The 16,765-nt window shown below is 38.2% G+C and overlaps 1 protein-coding gene across 5 annotated transcripts in view; it reads right to left on the bottom strand.

Moving 5' to 3' along the window:
* The window catches only part of robo3 (roundabout, axon guidance receptor, homolog 3 (Drosophila)), a 136,553-nt gene extending 120,312 nt beyond the window's left edge, over positions 1-16,241 (bottom strand). For 2 of the 5 annotated variants that reach the window (XM_026263106.1, XM_026263108.1), the window contains exon 1: positions 15,537-16,241. In XM_026263106.1, coding sequence (XP_026118891.1) covers positions 15,537-15,693 — 157 coding nt within the window. In that variant the 5' untranslated portion in view covers positions 15,694-16,241. The remainder of the gene's footprint in view (positions 1-15,536) is intronic. The other 3 variants (XM_026263104.1, XM_026263107.1, XM_026263105.1) reach the window with 2 other exon arrangements.
* Positions 16,242-16,765: the final 524 nt, after the last annotated feature.

Genomic DNA, 16,765 nt, shown 5'->3' with positions numbered 1-16,765 from the left:
AACTCTGGCATTTCTATCAACCGTATTTTGAACAACAACAATGGGAGAAACCAAAGCCCAGCGTCCCACCTCTGTGTGCTGTATTTTAATAGCCTGCAAGCCTTCTCATCGACCCGCGCTACCCAGACTCAATCTCCCACTGGGTCGAAGTGCATCAGGCTGTCTGGGGGTTAATACCTGCCCCCCTGGCCCTGCTCCGTCTGTCTGGCCGCCACAGCGGGACTGGCCAACGAGCTCCCCGAAATGTCACGCAGCCACCGGCCGCTTTGATGCGCGGCTATCTGAGGCGAACTCCGACCCTGACATTTTCTTTCATGTGCAGAGGTATAGTTTTGGCCGGGTCTTTTAAATGCAAAGCGACGGTGTGGTGAGTGAATATCTGAGAGAGAGGCTCTCTCGATCTCTCCCGACCCTTTTCTCTGTAATTTGAGTGGTAAATGCTTTAGTAGGGCGAGGAATTCAGAGACCCCCTTACCTTTTTAAAGAACAGCATTTAGAAGTTGCTGTGAGCCCCCTCAGGTAATTATAAGAGCGAATTCATCGAAGCGCCCCTGAGAATCCGTCTCTGCGGCCTACCTGTCTGTCACACGGGGGATATACACAGTATGACGCTAAATGTTGAATTAAACAGTGTCTTGATGTTTAATATTAATATTTAATTTTAATATTTAATATAACTCTGAACCCCAATGTGCATGGGGAATTGGAGCTTTCTTAAATGCTGCCCCCCTTTATACACAAAAGAAATATCCACGAAATCCACACCAATCCCTGAATACATTTCAAATGATGAGATGTTAATTGAGCAGATGACCTTACACTATAACGTGCATGTCATGTCAGTCTCATATTAACCAGTAAATATTTATATTTAAAATCGGCGATACAGCACATTGTGCAACTCAATTAAATTGAATCTGCTTAATCTGCGTTACTTTGTTTTAAAAAGCGATGCCGCAGTTTGGAGGGTGTTGTGATGTCACAGGCTTAGCTCATGAATATTAATTGTGTTTGTTTCTTTCTTTCTTTCTTTCTTTTCTTTTCCCTTTCCTTTTTATTTTATTTTAGTTTCAGTGCAGTGATGTTTCTTTTGCTGCAATAAAAACAAAATGGCTTAAAAAAGATTTATTAATTGGGCTGTGAAAAAATAATTAACAGTAGTTTTTGATAAATAGCCTGTACTGATATTAGTATATTAGTGAGATTTAGACGCTAAGATAATGTGAAATGCGTAAACAAATAAAATAAAATCAAGTCAAATAATAAATAAATAAATAAAAACCTCTACCAATTTTGAAACAAATGTACAAACAAAAAATTTAATAGGGATTGACTGTGAAAGTCACGAGGCAAATGTCAAATTGTATTTTATTTTTTTTATTTATGTTTTAAACATAACTAATTATAAAATAAATAGTTACAACAACTACTACTACTAATACATTTTATTAGATTAATGGTGTTCACAGTCTAAAAAAAATGGTCCATTTGTGATCAATGTGAACATGACCACTGCCCCCTTGTGGTCAAAAGGAAGATGACGCAAGGGTGCTTTGAGAAAGAGGAACAACTGATCAGCAGAGATGTATAAAGTACTTGAGACCCATACTTGAGTAAAAGTACAAGTGCTCTATCAAAAAAGTGACTTGAGTAGAAGTTGAAGTGCTCTTTAAGCACCACACTTAAGTAGAAGTACTAAAGTATTAAAATTTTTTGTACTTAAGTATTGCAAGTAGTCTATTTTAAAATTTACTACTCAAGTACTGAAAGTAAAAGTACAAGTATTGTGTTATGTAGTTATTAAAGAAAGTAGTCAAAAGTTAGAACATTGTTTTTATAATTTCTAATGATTAACCTAAAGGACAATCACAATTCCTTTGACTAACTTTTTGTAAACAAAAAACGGTTACAGGGTTAGTTCGCCCAATTTGCTAAATTATGTAATTAATAACTCACCCTTATGTTGTTCCAAACCCGTGAGACCTCCGTTTATCTTCTGAACACAGTTTAAGATATTTTAGATTTAGTCCAAGAGCTCTCAGTCCCTCCATTGAAACTGTGTGTACGGTATACTGTCCATGTCCAGAAAGGGAAGAAAAAAATCATCAAAGTAGTCCATGTGACATCAGAGGGTCCGTTGGAATATTTTGAAGCATCAAAAATACATTTTAGTCCAAAAATAACAAAAACTACGCCTTTATTCGTCATTGTCTTCTCTTCTTTGTCTGTTGTAAGACAGTTAAAAACGAAGCAGTTTGTGATATCCGGTTTCTTCAACCGGTTTATTGAATCGAACTGTCAGAAAGAACTACTGGTGATCCGAACACCGATGCAACCGGTTCTTGACTCGTGAACGAGTCATTATCTGGCTTGGCTGGGTGTTCATCTCTCTCTTCACAGCAGTTCAGTCAGCATGCGCAGTCTTCTTAATCGCTTGATTCGCTCGATGTGCCAGCTTCATCAAACCTGCCATCTACAGTTCTGGCAGTGGTTTGTAATGGAATGATTCATAACATTTTTATAATTGTAACGAGTAACTATGCAGCACATAAAAAAATATCGGAGTAAAAGTATTAAACTCAGCGAAAATATGCAGTGAAGTAAAAGTGGAAGTAGGAGAAAAAAATGATACTCTAGTAAAGTACAGATACTGCCTTTTAGTACTTAAGTACAGTAGCGAAGTAGTTCTACCTCATTACTATACATCTCTGCTGATCAGGATAAGAAATTGCCTTGCAACATAGGCTCACAGACAACAAATGAGATACTGGGGGGTAATATTGGCCATATTTTCCCCCAATAAGCTCAGATTTATTTCTGCTCCTCAAATACTTTCATTATCATTGGTGACCCTTAAAACGCTTTCCATTGTTTCCAAATATATCATGACCACGACACCTTTATTTTGAGTCACTGAAGAACTCAATCTGACATTTACTGAACTGTAATTTGCTGAGGTCAGGTGCTGTATGTTTGGTGTGACAAATGAAAGAAGAGACACAATTCTTGTGCATCTGTTCCTTGCCCCCTCACCGTTTCATCTCGCCATCATGAGTTATTCACTCAAATCAATAGAGGCTGACCTTTTATAGTGACAGTGTGTCTCAAAAGCCAGCTCCCCACAGCCAGCCTGAATCCAAATGCAACCTGTGATCAAAAACCGTCTGTCAGGGTGGGCTTAACACTGCAGACATCCTACTGCGTTGAGTGTCAATGTGTCTTAGATGTAGTTGAAGCAAGTGTGTTTTGGGTCAACGGTGTTATTTGGCAGAGCGGCTAAAGCTATACAAAAAGCTACAGAACCCAATTATACATGTTTAAAACTCAACCAAACATTTTAGCATAAGCTGTTGTGATTATTGAAGTCCATTTAATGGACCAGATTCAGTTATCAAGTAGCTAAGTGCCTTGGTAAATATTCAATCACAGTTTTCTAGTTATGCTAAATACCTGACTACACACTATCCATCAGTGTCGGAAAATCTCATTTTGCACCTCACTGAGTCACTTTAGATTCAATCTGTGAATCGAAATATATTAAAAAAATATGATATACTGTAGAAAATGTGACCTTTCATTTTAAATGTATTCAGGAGTTAAGATGCGGTCACATCAGCAAAAGTTCGGAAAAAATAAATAAAATAAAATCTGCATGAGAAGTGCGAATCTCCCAGTCGAGTGGAATTCCGCCAACTAAATTTTTGGCAAGTAAATATGATGCACCTTTAGCATTTAAATTGCAAAGCGACCAGAGAATAGCACATACTTTTGAATGCAAGCTCTTTCGTAAACTACCTAAATGTGAAAAAGTAGTGTTTTAAACAGCAAAAATTACATCGTAATAAACTTCGCTGATTGTTTTGCAGCATTTCATTATACACATTTGAGATTGTGCTGAGTTAAGCTGGAGGATAATCGCATTAAATCAAGTGTGACTGAAAATGACCCGAAGAAAGCGAGAGGAAGAGCGAGAGAGAATGAGTTCACCTAATACACTTTAAGAGTGGAATAATGATGAGCTTCGAGCCGTCCAATCTCATTACAGATGTGTGAGAGGGAATCAGACCAGATCTTATCCCTCTATCTACACATGGGAAAAGGAAAGGAGAAGCACTTTGGTTCACACAGTCATCAGTGGTGACACACTCCTCTGCAATCACACACACCTGAAAGCCTTCCTACATTCAATGGCCTGCTGGGGTGGAGACCTTCAGGTCCAGTATTAGCACTGTAATTGGCCACAGCAGGAGGTTAATGTGGACTCTCAAAGGAGCAGGACAATGAAACGTTAAAAGAGAATGAGAGATTAGTTACCTGCAACAACCCTTCATCAGTTTAAATACTAACCTGTTGCGATACCCAGAACCATAGAAACCCACTATGTACAAGCATGAACAAATAAACAGTCTTAGAAATAAATTATCTTTAATGCATCTTTGCAGATACATCTTTACAGAACAGTAGCAATAACACTATAATGCAATTTTTTTCCTAACATTCCTATTCACTTACATACGCTGAACATATATTTGGGAAATGTCTAGTTGTAAAATGTTTTAACATACCTTAGAAGAACATTTTGTTTTTCTCATTAAACAAACTTATTTTAATGTTCATCTTTGAATGTTTACTAAAGCCCCTTTCACACTGCCATTCCGGCAAATACAGGGGTAAAGTGTTCCTGTAATTGTTCCCTGGTCGCTAGATTTGGCACTTTCACACTGCCAGTGATGACCCGGTATATGTGCATGCTTTCACACACAAACCTTGAAGATCCCGTGACATCAGCGCGTGACGTGTAATGTACGAGTCGACAACGCTAGGCACGTTATACTTTCACTGAAGCAAGCAAATGATCTCGGCGTCAGCGCGGAAAGTGAGGAACTAACTGATCTCTGCTTCATTACAGTTTGCACATGTGTTTTCGTCGCGAACGTTGATCTTCCTTCAAAACAGCTGGTAAAAGAGTCGCGCGATAACACGCGTCATCACTTCCACACGGAATTAGATCTGGCTTTTGTTCACACAGCGCTCGTTCCGGGTCGAACTCCGCAATGTTACTAGGTCCCCAACCCGGGTTCAATTCGGTAATCAGTCCCGGGACGTGGTTGCTTTCACACAGAAAGCGACCTGGCAATGTTCCGGAAATATTGCGGGTCCGACGTGCAGTGTGAAAGGGGCTTAAATGAGCTCAGGTGTCAACAAGTATTCAAGTGGCTTAACCAGAACTTTTTTTTGTTGTTGTTGATGTTGTTACATATGTTTTTTTAATTTTTAATTTTTTATATACATTTAAATTAAAATTAGAAATATTGCCTTGGCAACTAACTGAAATTAATGATAATGATAATAATAATTGTTATTATAACTATTATTATAAAAAGTAAGGTAAATAGAACTATTTTAAAAACAAAAAAGTAATAAAAATGGCTTAGGACATAAAATTGTTAAAACTAAAAGGAAAATGAAAATGTATCATATAAAAAACAAGAGTGCTATCTAAATGCATGTCTCAACAGGACTCTAGAACACAGTATCCCAGGCCTTTACAGGTGAGCTGTTGGACGGCATCATCCCCTGAAGCTCTCCCACAGGTGATACAGCAGGACTAAGTTGGATTCGACCTTTTCCTCGAATCTAACTTTCATTTAATCCTCCCGGCCTTCTCGTTTCAATCCCTTCCTCCCCACTTTCATCGTCCTTTGGCAAAATGACTAGTAGAGATTCTCTCGCACGTTCCTCTCCTAACACTTGGCCACTCCGCTCTGCCGCTGCTATGGCAACGCGTGCTCCCTGTGCGATTTGGAGCAGGGTCGCTCTCAGCCAGGGAAATCAGACTAATAAATAGCTTTATGCTAATGTCCAGGGCAGCCAGAGAGTGTAGCTGCCAATCCTAATACACTTATTAAATTTCGATCAGATGCTGGGACACAGAGGGCATCTCTGCCGGCCTCTGCCCGTTCTGACGCCATCTCCCCCTCTTTCTCAGCCACTCGAAGACTTTCCGCTTTGCTCTTCTCTCTTCAGTTGTTGGTTGTGGATCTGGCCACTTTGAACAGAATAGATTCTGTTCTGAATCAGGTACTCAAGCTCCCTCTGCCCTGCACCTGATTTGCACTCCAGGATTCTGGGTAATGTGTGCTATTGTCTCTCCCTCTCTTCTTCTCCAGCTCTGGCAGGATTTTCAGCACTGTGAAGATGCTGCAAAGGTTTTCCCACAATCCTCTACACTGAGGATCTTACAGGTTCTCTGCAGTATCACAGAGACTGAATACTAATCGTGCGTTTTGCCAACAGTAGTGTCTTTCTCAGGTGAACACCCCCTTTCTTTAAACAATCAACTAAAGACCATTATAGTGAAACTATGAAGTGTTTAATTATAGATTAATTAAATTTTATTATGGAAGCCCATTTCTGCCATTAATTTTTTTTAAAGTAATTGTAACATTTTTTATTGCAATTCTGACTCTGTTTTAGCTGTTAAAAATGAGATATAAACCCGCAATAGTTTTTATTTTTTATAATTTTAAGATATAAATGTGGAATTGTGTTATAAAGTCAGAATTGCAAAATTTTATCTTGCAATTCTGACTTTATAACTTGCAACTGCAAGATTATATCTCACAATTCTGGGAAAAAATGTCAGATCTTATGTCATGCAATTCTGATAAAATTATGATGAAACTCACAATTCCAGGTTGCTATGATGTTATAGGTGGTTACTAGAGTATTGATAGTTAGCTTAGGATGTTTAAAGCATAAATGGTGCAAATCAGAGCAAAGGTTTAATACTAAAAGGTTAAAGTATGAGAAATAATAATAATGGGGAGGCTTCCCATAACAAACACCACTAAATATCCACTGAAACAACAACAACAAAAAGCACCACAGTCAATGCACTGTTAACTAGTTTTTGACAGCTTTTCAAATATCTATACTAATTTAATTATTTATTGAAAAATGAAAAACTTACAGATAAGTTGCAAACTAATACTGTGGCGTCCTGCTATATTATTTCAAAAAAAATAATTCATGCCGTTTTTAAGACCTCATATTAATTGAGAGTCTACCTGCAAATTTCTACTTTAAAAATTAATTTGTCACACAGCAGGACTATTTAAGAGCAACTGCAAAAATACGAAACCGCAATTAAAAATGGTGGAAAACTTCAAAGAAACGGTCAGACCAACAAACTTTCTTTTAAACACATTTTAACCTAACATATAAATATGGACTTGTTATCTTTCAATACAAATTTCATCCATTATAAATCAAAACCGGTGTCCTATATTTAATGATGTTGCAGATACATGAGCAGACATGTGTAACAATATTTCATCATGTGCAATGATTTATGGCTGAGGATTTTAAAAATTAACAGCATGTGTCACCATCAATGTACTATTGCAACAGCATCCTCTAAATTTAATTTCTCAAGCATGGACTCTGCACTCTAATCTGCAGCTATGTGACACAGCTCGATGTGTAATTATTCAGCGGCACAGCGTGTGGAGATTAGTTTACAGTTGTTGTTTACGCTCGCTGTTTTCTCAGATCTTCAGCAGTCCTTAGAGTGATTATGAGTCAGATTATTAGACCCGCATATGTTACAATGTATGGCACAGCACAGCTTTACACACATTATTAACAACACAGGAGAGTGTGTGAGTGTGCATATTCGATAACACAAGGGTTTTTTGCTGGAATATCGCCCTGCTGCCCCCCCTCAACACACACACACACACTCTCCCGTGAGGAGGGTAATGTGTGTGTGTGGTGTGTGCAAGCACCCAAGCAGGACTGACACTGCTGCCCTCTAACGACTTAATTAGTGTTTAAGTGTGAAATACACATTGATTGGCTTGGAAGAGGTTCACTGCAGGCCTCGGCTCTCAATAGACGGAGAGAAAGATTCATCCATCCTGTCTGCTCTCTCTAATCAGTGGGCTCTTAGCGATACAAGTTAATCAATCAATAACCACTGCAATCACATCCCGACAAAGACTAAAATAGCCCCAAAAAATCCACAGCCATAAATCACAGCACATGATAAACTATCATTACACATTACACATATATTTAGGCTAAACTGAATATATATATATATATATATATATATATATATATATATATATATATATATATATATATATATATATATATATATATATATATATTCATATATAATATATATATATTATATATTCATATATAATATATAAATATATAATATTATATATATATATATATATATATATATATATATATATATATATATATATATATATATATATATATATATATATATATATATAAATTCATGTTCATTATAATGAATTAGAAAAATAATTCTATGCTTAAACACAATCACTTTCTGCATATTGACTGTCGATGTTTTCAAAACAGTTAAGTAAACATGCTAAAATCTATCAAAAAAACTTAGGACAAGTTATGAGACAAACATTCAAGTGCTTTCATCTAATCTTGCATGCCATTTACTCGTCACAGTTAAATGATTTCTACTAATCTTCCAAAAAGAACATCTAATTTGTTAAACCGCTTGTGCAAATCAGTGCGCCTGCATGAATATTCATGATTGTTCTGTCCACACAGTCTGCAGTAGCGCAGACAATAGAAAAAGAAGTTTGCTTTTTACAAACTACCCTAATGTTCATGCAAATGGATGTCATTCTATATGCAGCCCCCACCACCACCACCGTTTAGCTCTGTAAACAGTAGTTTTAATATGCATAAATGTATGTGATTTTAATATGCATAAATGTATGCAAATGTAAGTGTGTGTGTGTGTGCATGAGTGAACTTATGCACATCTGTGTGTATATACACGAAGCTCTCCATTATGGCTAGGGGAATCACCTTAATTTGCATAAGAAAGCAGAGGGGCAGATGTGTAGGGTTGCGGACCAGACCGCTGGGCTGCAGGCAGCATGGGCTTCTGTCATTGACTTGTGTCAGACAGAGAGAAATAAATGAACTCAGCTCTATGTTACGATGAGAAGGAGGGTTTGGGGTCACGACCCCTTTCCCTGAGCCCTCCGCCATCGACACAGTGAGCCCCACACTTTCATTGACTTCACACCTACTTGAGTTTCCCCCAAAGGACCGTACAAAAAGGAATGACACAGTGTTCAATTCGGCTCACAGCTGTATTACTCTGCCACAAATAAATTGATTCAATATACAGTGCTGTAATTGAAATATCTAATACATTTTTGAGGGATTTTCATTCAAGGCGATGTAATGGTATCAGCATACAGTATGAAATATATTCAAAGACGGACAGAAATACTTATTTGCTGCACTGCTAGGTTGATTGACAGGTTAACATTTAAATAAACAGGACATGTCCGCTGTCATTAATCTTACTTGAGGTGCATAATTATGCACTTAAACATATATAAACAGGCACAAAACACACATTCGTGAGTATTCAGTTGTATTTTATTCTCCTCATTTTAGTCATTAATAACGGAGTGCATTAATTGAATTTAAATCATATGGCATGTACAGTACTGTGATACGATTATACATCTGTTTCCTTCTTCAATCCTACATCTGCAATACCCTTCTAAAATCCTCAGACTACTGAAGAAGCTGAGAAGGGTCATTTTGGAGTCATTTGCATATGCATGTGAACACCGTTGGGTTGCCAGGTCTTTCGAGAACCCGCCTTTCCAGCGCTAGTCACCTTCACACATGCAGATGGAGTCGGTAACTGATTTCCATGCACGTTTTTGATATGTACATAACTCTGCATATCATCCGGAGCCACGGGGGCTATTAAAACCCTGGATTAGCTTGTCAGCGACAGGGAGGAGTTGTGGAGGATATAGAGTGAATAAGTTTGTGTCTGATTAAGCTTGAGGGAGCTCATCTGTCCGCCCAGGAGCAGAAATGACAGTCATTTGCTGCTACATGACACATCGCTCCTCACAATGTTATTCATAGCCTGACGCTCTCAAGGACTGATGTAGGGGAGAGAAATAGCTTGAAATAATGTGAGAGGGACAGACAGATGGAGAGACATATAGATTAGGTGGAAGGAGAGAAGAAGTGGTGTTAAAATTATGTCCATCAGACAGACAGAAAGACAGACACACAGACAGACAGACAGACAGATTGATATAGTCTCTCTATCTGATATTATCTTCTCTTCCTCTGCTGTTATATAGCTTGACCAACTGAACTGTCTCAGGCTGCAGTGAAAAGGTCAGATTTAATGATGGGTGGTTGAGGAATTAACCTCTGTCACTTTAAAACTGTGTGTGTGTGTGTGAGAGAGAGAGAGAGAGAGAGAGAGAGAGAGAGAGAGTGTGTCTCAGCACATATGATTTGTCTGTTAATGACGGTGAAAGCCTTTGGAATGGGTACAGGTGTGGGGCTGATTTGCATTCCAGGTTGTATTACGAATAAACAGAGCTGGACGTGTGTCCATGCTGTTCCATTTAGACTTTATCTGACAGCTGAGAGAGGCGTTACGATTTTATTAGCTGATAAACTGTAGTACAGCCGATCTAAGTCACAGCGAAAACAATTTCGGAAAGAAGTGCTAGAAGTAAGACAACGTTCTCTATGTGTACCAGAAATCAGCTTTCTAAATTGCAGCTGATAAACATGTGATTATAGAAATATGAACTACTTCTTCACTTCCACAGGCATTCGAGTTCTATGCAGAACTCTATTATGAATCAAGAACATTCCTGTAATTCACACAAGGGTCTCACACAGGTGAGTAACTCTAAGTTATTCCTTTTTATAATTTGCCAGAGTAAACGGGTTCTTATCAATCTTTATCCAATTTAAGACCCCTTACAAAAAAAAATTAACATGGTAATCATTTTTTTTCCCCATTCTCTTATTTCATCTAGTAGTTTTACAGCAGTATCTCTGGTATTTTGGTAGAAAATACTGTTACAGCGGTAGGTTTTGAAGAATTTGTATAATGGAATGATTTATTTTGCAGTTATATTTTATTGCATAATTCTTTCTCTTTTCCTGAAAATGAATAAAAATGGACATGCATCATGCCATGACAAATGAGTAGTAGTTTTACCATACAATAGAATAACTACAGTATTTTAATGGAATATACTAAGATATAGAGCGGTCACAATGCTACATTTCTGAAGAATTTGTCTTTTATTTCTTCTTTCATTCCAGTTATTCATTCACACAGCGGAATGCTGACAAATCTGACCATGAATGAAGATGAACAAGCACCAAAGCATGATAAATGTAGAGGGTTTTTTGCCCTAAAGATGCCTTATTTGAGCCCGGGGGGAGTAAAAGACCCGTGAGATGAGGGAGGGCTGAGCCCACTTGACCTCTCTGAGCACACAAACACATACATTAGCACAGCAGGATTAGAACACAGCCCTGTTACCCCCGACAACAACACAGCCAATTAGAGAACATGGGATCAGCCCCCTACTGCAGTATGGATTAATAATAGACAAAAAAAGAAAAGGAAAAGGAAAAAAAAATTATACAGCTCTTCTGTGCTGCGTCATCGCTTATAGACACAAAAACTACATGAAATGACTTTACAAAACTAAACACAAAATGATGCACATACTAAAGTACAGCGCAGTATGGAAGTGCTGACTCGGCTCTGATGGAATCAAACCTGCTAAATTATACTGCCTCAAATATACAGTATGTTTGCGAACAAACTAATTGAGATTTATAAAGCGAGAGGATGGCCTGTCACTGCCTCTGACACACATTGAAACCGAGTGGCCTCATTAAAATGTGTATATTAGACCCGTTCACACACTCAGCGCACAATAGGACACTGCGTTGATGTGAAAGCACAGGAATCCATTGGAAACCTCGCAGCCACGGCCTCAGGTGCAGGCGCTTCCTCACATGGCAAAACTCATTTGCTGTCACTATTCATTGTAGATTCATGAATTTATATTCATTGTCAGATTAGTCACTGAAATAAGCTGTCATGACAGGCTGGACTGTCACTGAAAATTTCATTTTCTTGCGTCGAGTCAATTACCATTCTGAAAAACAGAAAACGTTACATAAACCGAATCAAAGCGGTCTGGACTTTCATTTTGGCAAGAGCTGAGACGAAAAGAAACACAAAGGAGAGTTTCGCAATCAAAAAGCACCAAATATGAAAATTGAAATGCTGCGGCAGAAAACAGAAATAAAGAAAAGACAGAGACACACTGGTTAGCTATGCATTACTCTCACCTTTAAAAAAAAATTACGATGGTAAACAGTTTTTTCCTCTTATTTGTAGTATAGTTAAAAGTAGCTAATGTAAGTCACCACCACATATTGGTACCTTTACACAAGGATTTGTCTAACAAAAATGATGTAGAGACGTTGCATACTGCAACTATACATTATTAGAGTCCTATAGACTCTGTGAATTCACCATTACTTCCTGTATTAGTTATCAGGCGCTATTGATTTCCCTCCGTCTTCGATTAGTTTAGAGGGCCAGCAGCCGGCTGAGTACTCATTTTGTAGAAATCAGCACATTGTATTGGTGAATGCAGTGGACAAATTCTCTGGTTATCAGCACGGATATGAAATGTCCAGATAGAACAAAAGAATCAGGTGTAATACTCTCACATCTCTTGATTTACTCAAAAGCACGTAAACACACACACATACCCCACACCACACCACACCGGGCTCGAAGTACCCACAAAGCTCCTTGAGTACCCAGAAAAGCTCTATATATGTGTAAGGAATTATCATCATTATTACCCATAAACTCTGAAGCTATTAGATCGAATTCTATATTCATTTTAACCAATTTACAAACAATATTATTGTTTATTATATATTACAACACGTGCAAAAACTACGGGAGGCCAACACACACACAGCATGATGCAAAATTCAAATTAATATTTGTCAGCAGATGGAGAGGTGCTGCCCAGAGCTGGGCAGTGTGTGTTTGAGTGTGTTTTGTGCTTTCAATCAGTGCAGTGTTGGCAGTGTTTGGGGAGAAGGACGGGGAGTATTGGTTTTGATCATGTAGCATCCAAACTCCCTCACTCTCTCTCTCTCTCTCTCTCTCTCTCTCTCACACAGACACACGCGCAGAGGTAGCAGAGGTCTCAGTGGTGCTACAGTCTCAGTATTATCACTGCTCACTAAATCAGATAACGCAAGCTGAGATAAGCTTCTTTTCTTAGGTACATTTCAAAAGCAAATTTACCTCCTATGACCATCTCTGGGGGAAAAAACTACTCTTTCTTTTCTTCTCTCTCTGTCAATCTCTCTTTCTCTCTCACTTTCTTTCCACAAAGCAGCTGTGAATGAAACTGTACACTGAAACAGAGCAGGAGGGAGTCTAGAGAACATTAAGTTAACCATCAGGATATTGAAGAGGAGTATCAACATGAAAGAGAGAGGGGTGGAAATGAAAAAAAAGGATTCTGGAAAAAAAATGAAAGAAAGGTGAGAGGATGAAGGAAGAAAAGACAATGGAAAGAAGGAAACAATGATGATAGGAAGAAAATAAAAATGTAGGCAGCAAAAGAATAATAGGTGGATGGATACATAGTTTGAAATAAAATAATGATTGAAGGAAGAAAAGAGTGTCTAAAGGAAGGAAGAAGAGTGCGACTAAAAGAAGAAAGAAAGAATGACTAAATGAAGGAAGAAAGATAATGATGGACGGATGCAAAGATGAAAGTAAGAAAATGAAGGATGGATTACTAAAAAAGGAAAGAAAGAAGGATGGATGGATGGATGGGAAAGAAAAGGTGGAAAGTTGTATGAATGGAAAGAATGAAAGAAAGATAATTAAGGAAGGAAGGATGAAAGAAAGAAAGAAAGAAAGAAAGAAAGAAAGAAGGATAGATGGAAAAGAAGATGGATAGATGATGGAAAGATAGAAAGAAAGAAAGATGGATGGAAAGAACAAAAAAATTAAGGAAGGAATGATAAAATAAAGAAAATGAAGGAAGAAAAGCATGGATGGATGGATGGAAAATAAAATTAAGCATGGCTGCAGGGTTGGATGGATGAATGGAAAGAAAGAAAGAAGAAAGAAAGAAAGAAAGAAAGAAAGAAAGAAAGAAAGAATTAATTAAGCATGCCTGCATGGTTGAATGGATGGATTGAGGAAGGAAGGAAGGAAGGAAAGGAAAGGAAGGAAAGTCAGATGTTCTTAACAAAAGACAGGCATGAGAATGAGAGCTGATGGAACGGGCAGCATGTGAGATGACAGTAAGTGAATGAGTCAGTCTGTCAGCTGAGCTTCAGCACAGAAAGAGAGTTTGAGAGATTGAGAAAATAGCCGTGAGTGTGACGAGTATGAATGGAGGCGTGTGTTTAGAAAGTATGTGCTATTGATCTCAACTCTGCCTCATGCATGAAAGCTCATTAAATGGGCATCAAGGTAAAATAACCTCCTCCTAATTACCTTAACACATACTCACCCACTCACTCACTCAGTTCTCTGTCGTTACCTCCACAGCGGGAGATTCCCATTACACACACTGCTTAAGACACTCTCACACACTCGTGACAATGGAGGAAATGCATCCATACAGATTCCACCACATCCTTCAAATACAGAAAGCTTCTATAAGGGAAAACTACAGGACTTTTCAAATCAGATCTTCAAGGCACTGCTGCTCGGGACAGTTTTAGGGGGTTTCAATATTCCTCTTATTTAATATTCCGTGCAGATCTTCAACAGGATCCATGCTCAATTGATTAGAAAATTAAGTTAAGCATCCCATCAATATTGAGCCGCACTGAGTGTGTTTGGCTGACTGCGGTTCAGAAACTAAAGACCATGAAATCTTGAGACAAATTCAATGAAACAAAACAATCATTTTCAGACCAAATTCTTACCTGATAACTTTCTGGTATAATATACTGTAGGTCTATTGAAATGAAATTTGCTCCAGAAGTGCTCAGTGCTCAACAAATATCTTCTATCAAATATCATTCTAAAATAAAACGGGTTATAAGAAACAAAAATCAGAGTTATCAAATTTCATCTAATCAAAAAAAAAACCTAACTCATTTGATACACACTCCTAACCTGTACAACATAAAGCAAACTTTTTTCAGATGATCTGAGAAACGTAAGATCTCCGTGATACATAATACATCAATGTCGGACTGAAAGTTATATTTCAGAATCCAAAAAATCAATCAATCAAAAACTAAGACTTTACAATAAGGTTCTATTTAACACAAACTAATACTTTTATAGCATTTATTCATTTTGGCAGATATCAATTAAAACATTTTAACATTATAAATTATATTTTAAAAATCTCTTAATGCTTGAATATACATTTTGAATATATACATACACAAATACGTACATGAATAAATATAAACATATTTATTAAAGTCCAAAAATATAATTGCATATTGCTAAATTGACCTAAATAAATACATTTATAATACCAAAACTACTTTAAATCAGGTAGGTACCACTGTTTGCTGTGTATAACATTTTAGCCTTAACATGACTCTGAACTCTACAGTGAAACACTGAGGCGAGCGTTAGACCTTACCATTGAGACCAGTGAAGTTAGCCCAGTCCATCAGAGACGAGTTGAACGACGGGATGGAGGAGATGTTGAAGTACAGGTCGGTTCCGTTGGTGGCATCGCGGATGGTATCGGTGAACAGATTCATCTGTAGAAGCGTCTTTATCAGGTAGCGCAGCATCTCTGCTGTAGCTGCGGAGGGACGTGGTCCCTCTTTCTTTTTATGTGCTCTTCTGTCTCTCCTGTAACGTGTTTGACAGCCCTCTCGTTCGCAGAGTAGGTGTTAAGAGTTCCTCGCTCTACAAAGTCTTATTTCCTCAACTGAGTCCTATTGGAGACAATCGGATGAAGCATGAAAATGACAATAAAAGTCCATTAAGGCAGAAGAAGAACTTTTCTCACTAGCTGTCAGAGCCGGTGGGGGGGACGTCTCAGTGAAGGGGGTGCCCCTCTTTCATCCTTCTGTTGTTCTTCTCTTGTGGAACGTGTTCAATTCGTCCTGGTCTTGTGTCCTTTGTTCTGGAGTCACATAACTTCACACACGTTTGTCCTTCTGCACAATAACACCTCGCTGGTGTGAAAGAATCTGGCTATCTGATGACCCTCCCGAATCGCTGCTCTTTTTCCCCACCCCTCCCACTATCCCTCGCTCCGTCTCGCTCTCCCTCCTCCCTCAGCCCTCCCTCCCCTCTTCCTGTGATGGTGTGATTGAGTCCCCAGGGGTCACCGATATAAGGAGAGCAGGTGCTGTTGGCAATAAATGTTTAATTATTGGATTAATAATCATCCCTGGAGGCATACATAAACAGGACGATACACTGTCCCGCCGGCGGATCTGTATAGATGTGCGTGTGTTCCCGCAGACGCACGCGCAAACAAACAAACATGATACAGCAAAAACTCCAGCTGTCTGGCAATATGGCAAAAGCTGATGTGTCAATTACTGCTACATTGTCTTTTCACAACAAGCAGCCCACTGTGATCTCACACTGTGATGTGCTCCTACATTAATAGACTTTTTCACCAAATCCACTTTAGAGAAATCTCAGAGGGCTCGGCTGTGTGTTGGAAATCCTAAAAGCAGTTTTTTTTTAAGTGTTGTTCTGGGTAACAGTTGGAATCAGTGGAGATGTTTTTTGTTTTTTGTTCTGTTGCCAGTTTTATGAATCCAATCTGTGGCGATTTCTTCAGTCAAATTGTAGTTACAGTGCTCGCTCAGTACTTAGGGTTAGATATTTGAACAAACCCTGCAA

This window comes from Carassius auratus, unplaced genomic scaffold (genome assembly GCF_003368295.1).
Source record: "Carassius auratus strain Wakin unplaced genomic scaffold, ASM336829v1 scaf_tig00216425, whole genome shotgun sequence".
NCBI classification, from domain to species: Eukaryota; Metazoa; Chordata; class Actinopteri; order Cypriniformes; family Cyprinidae; genus Carassius; species Carassius auratus.
The sequence above is the reverse complement of the archived record's forward strand: the minus strand, read 5'-3'. Positions and strand labels throughout refer to the sequence as shown.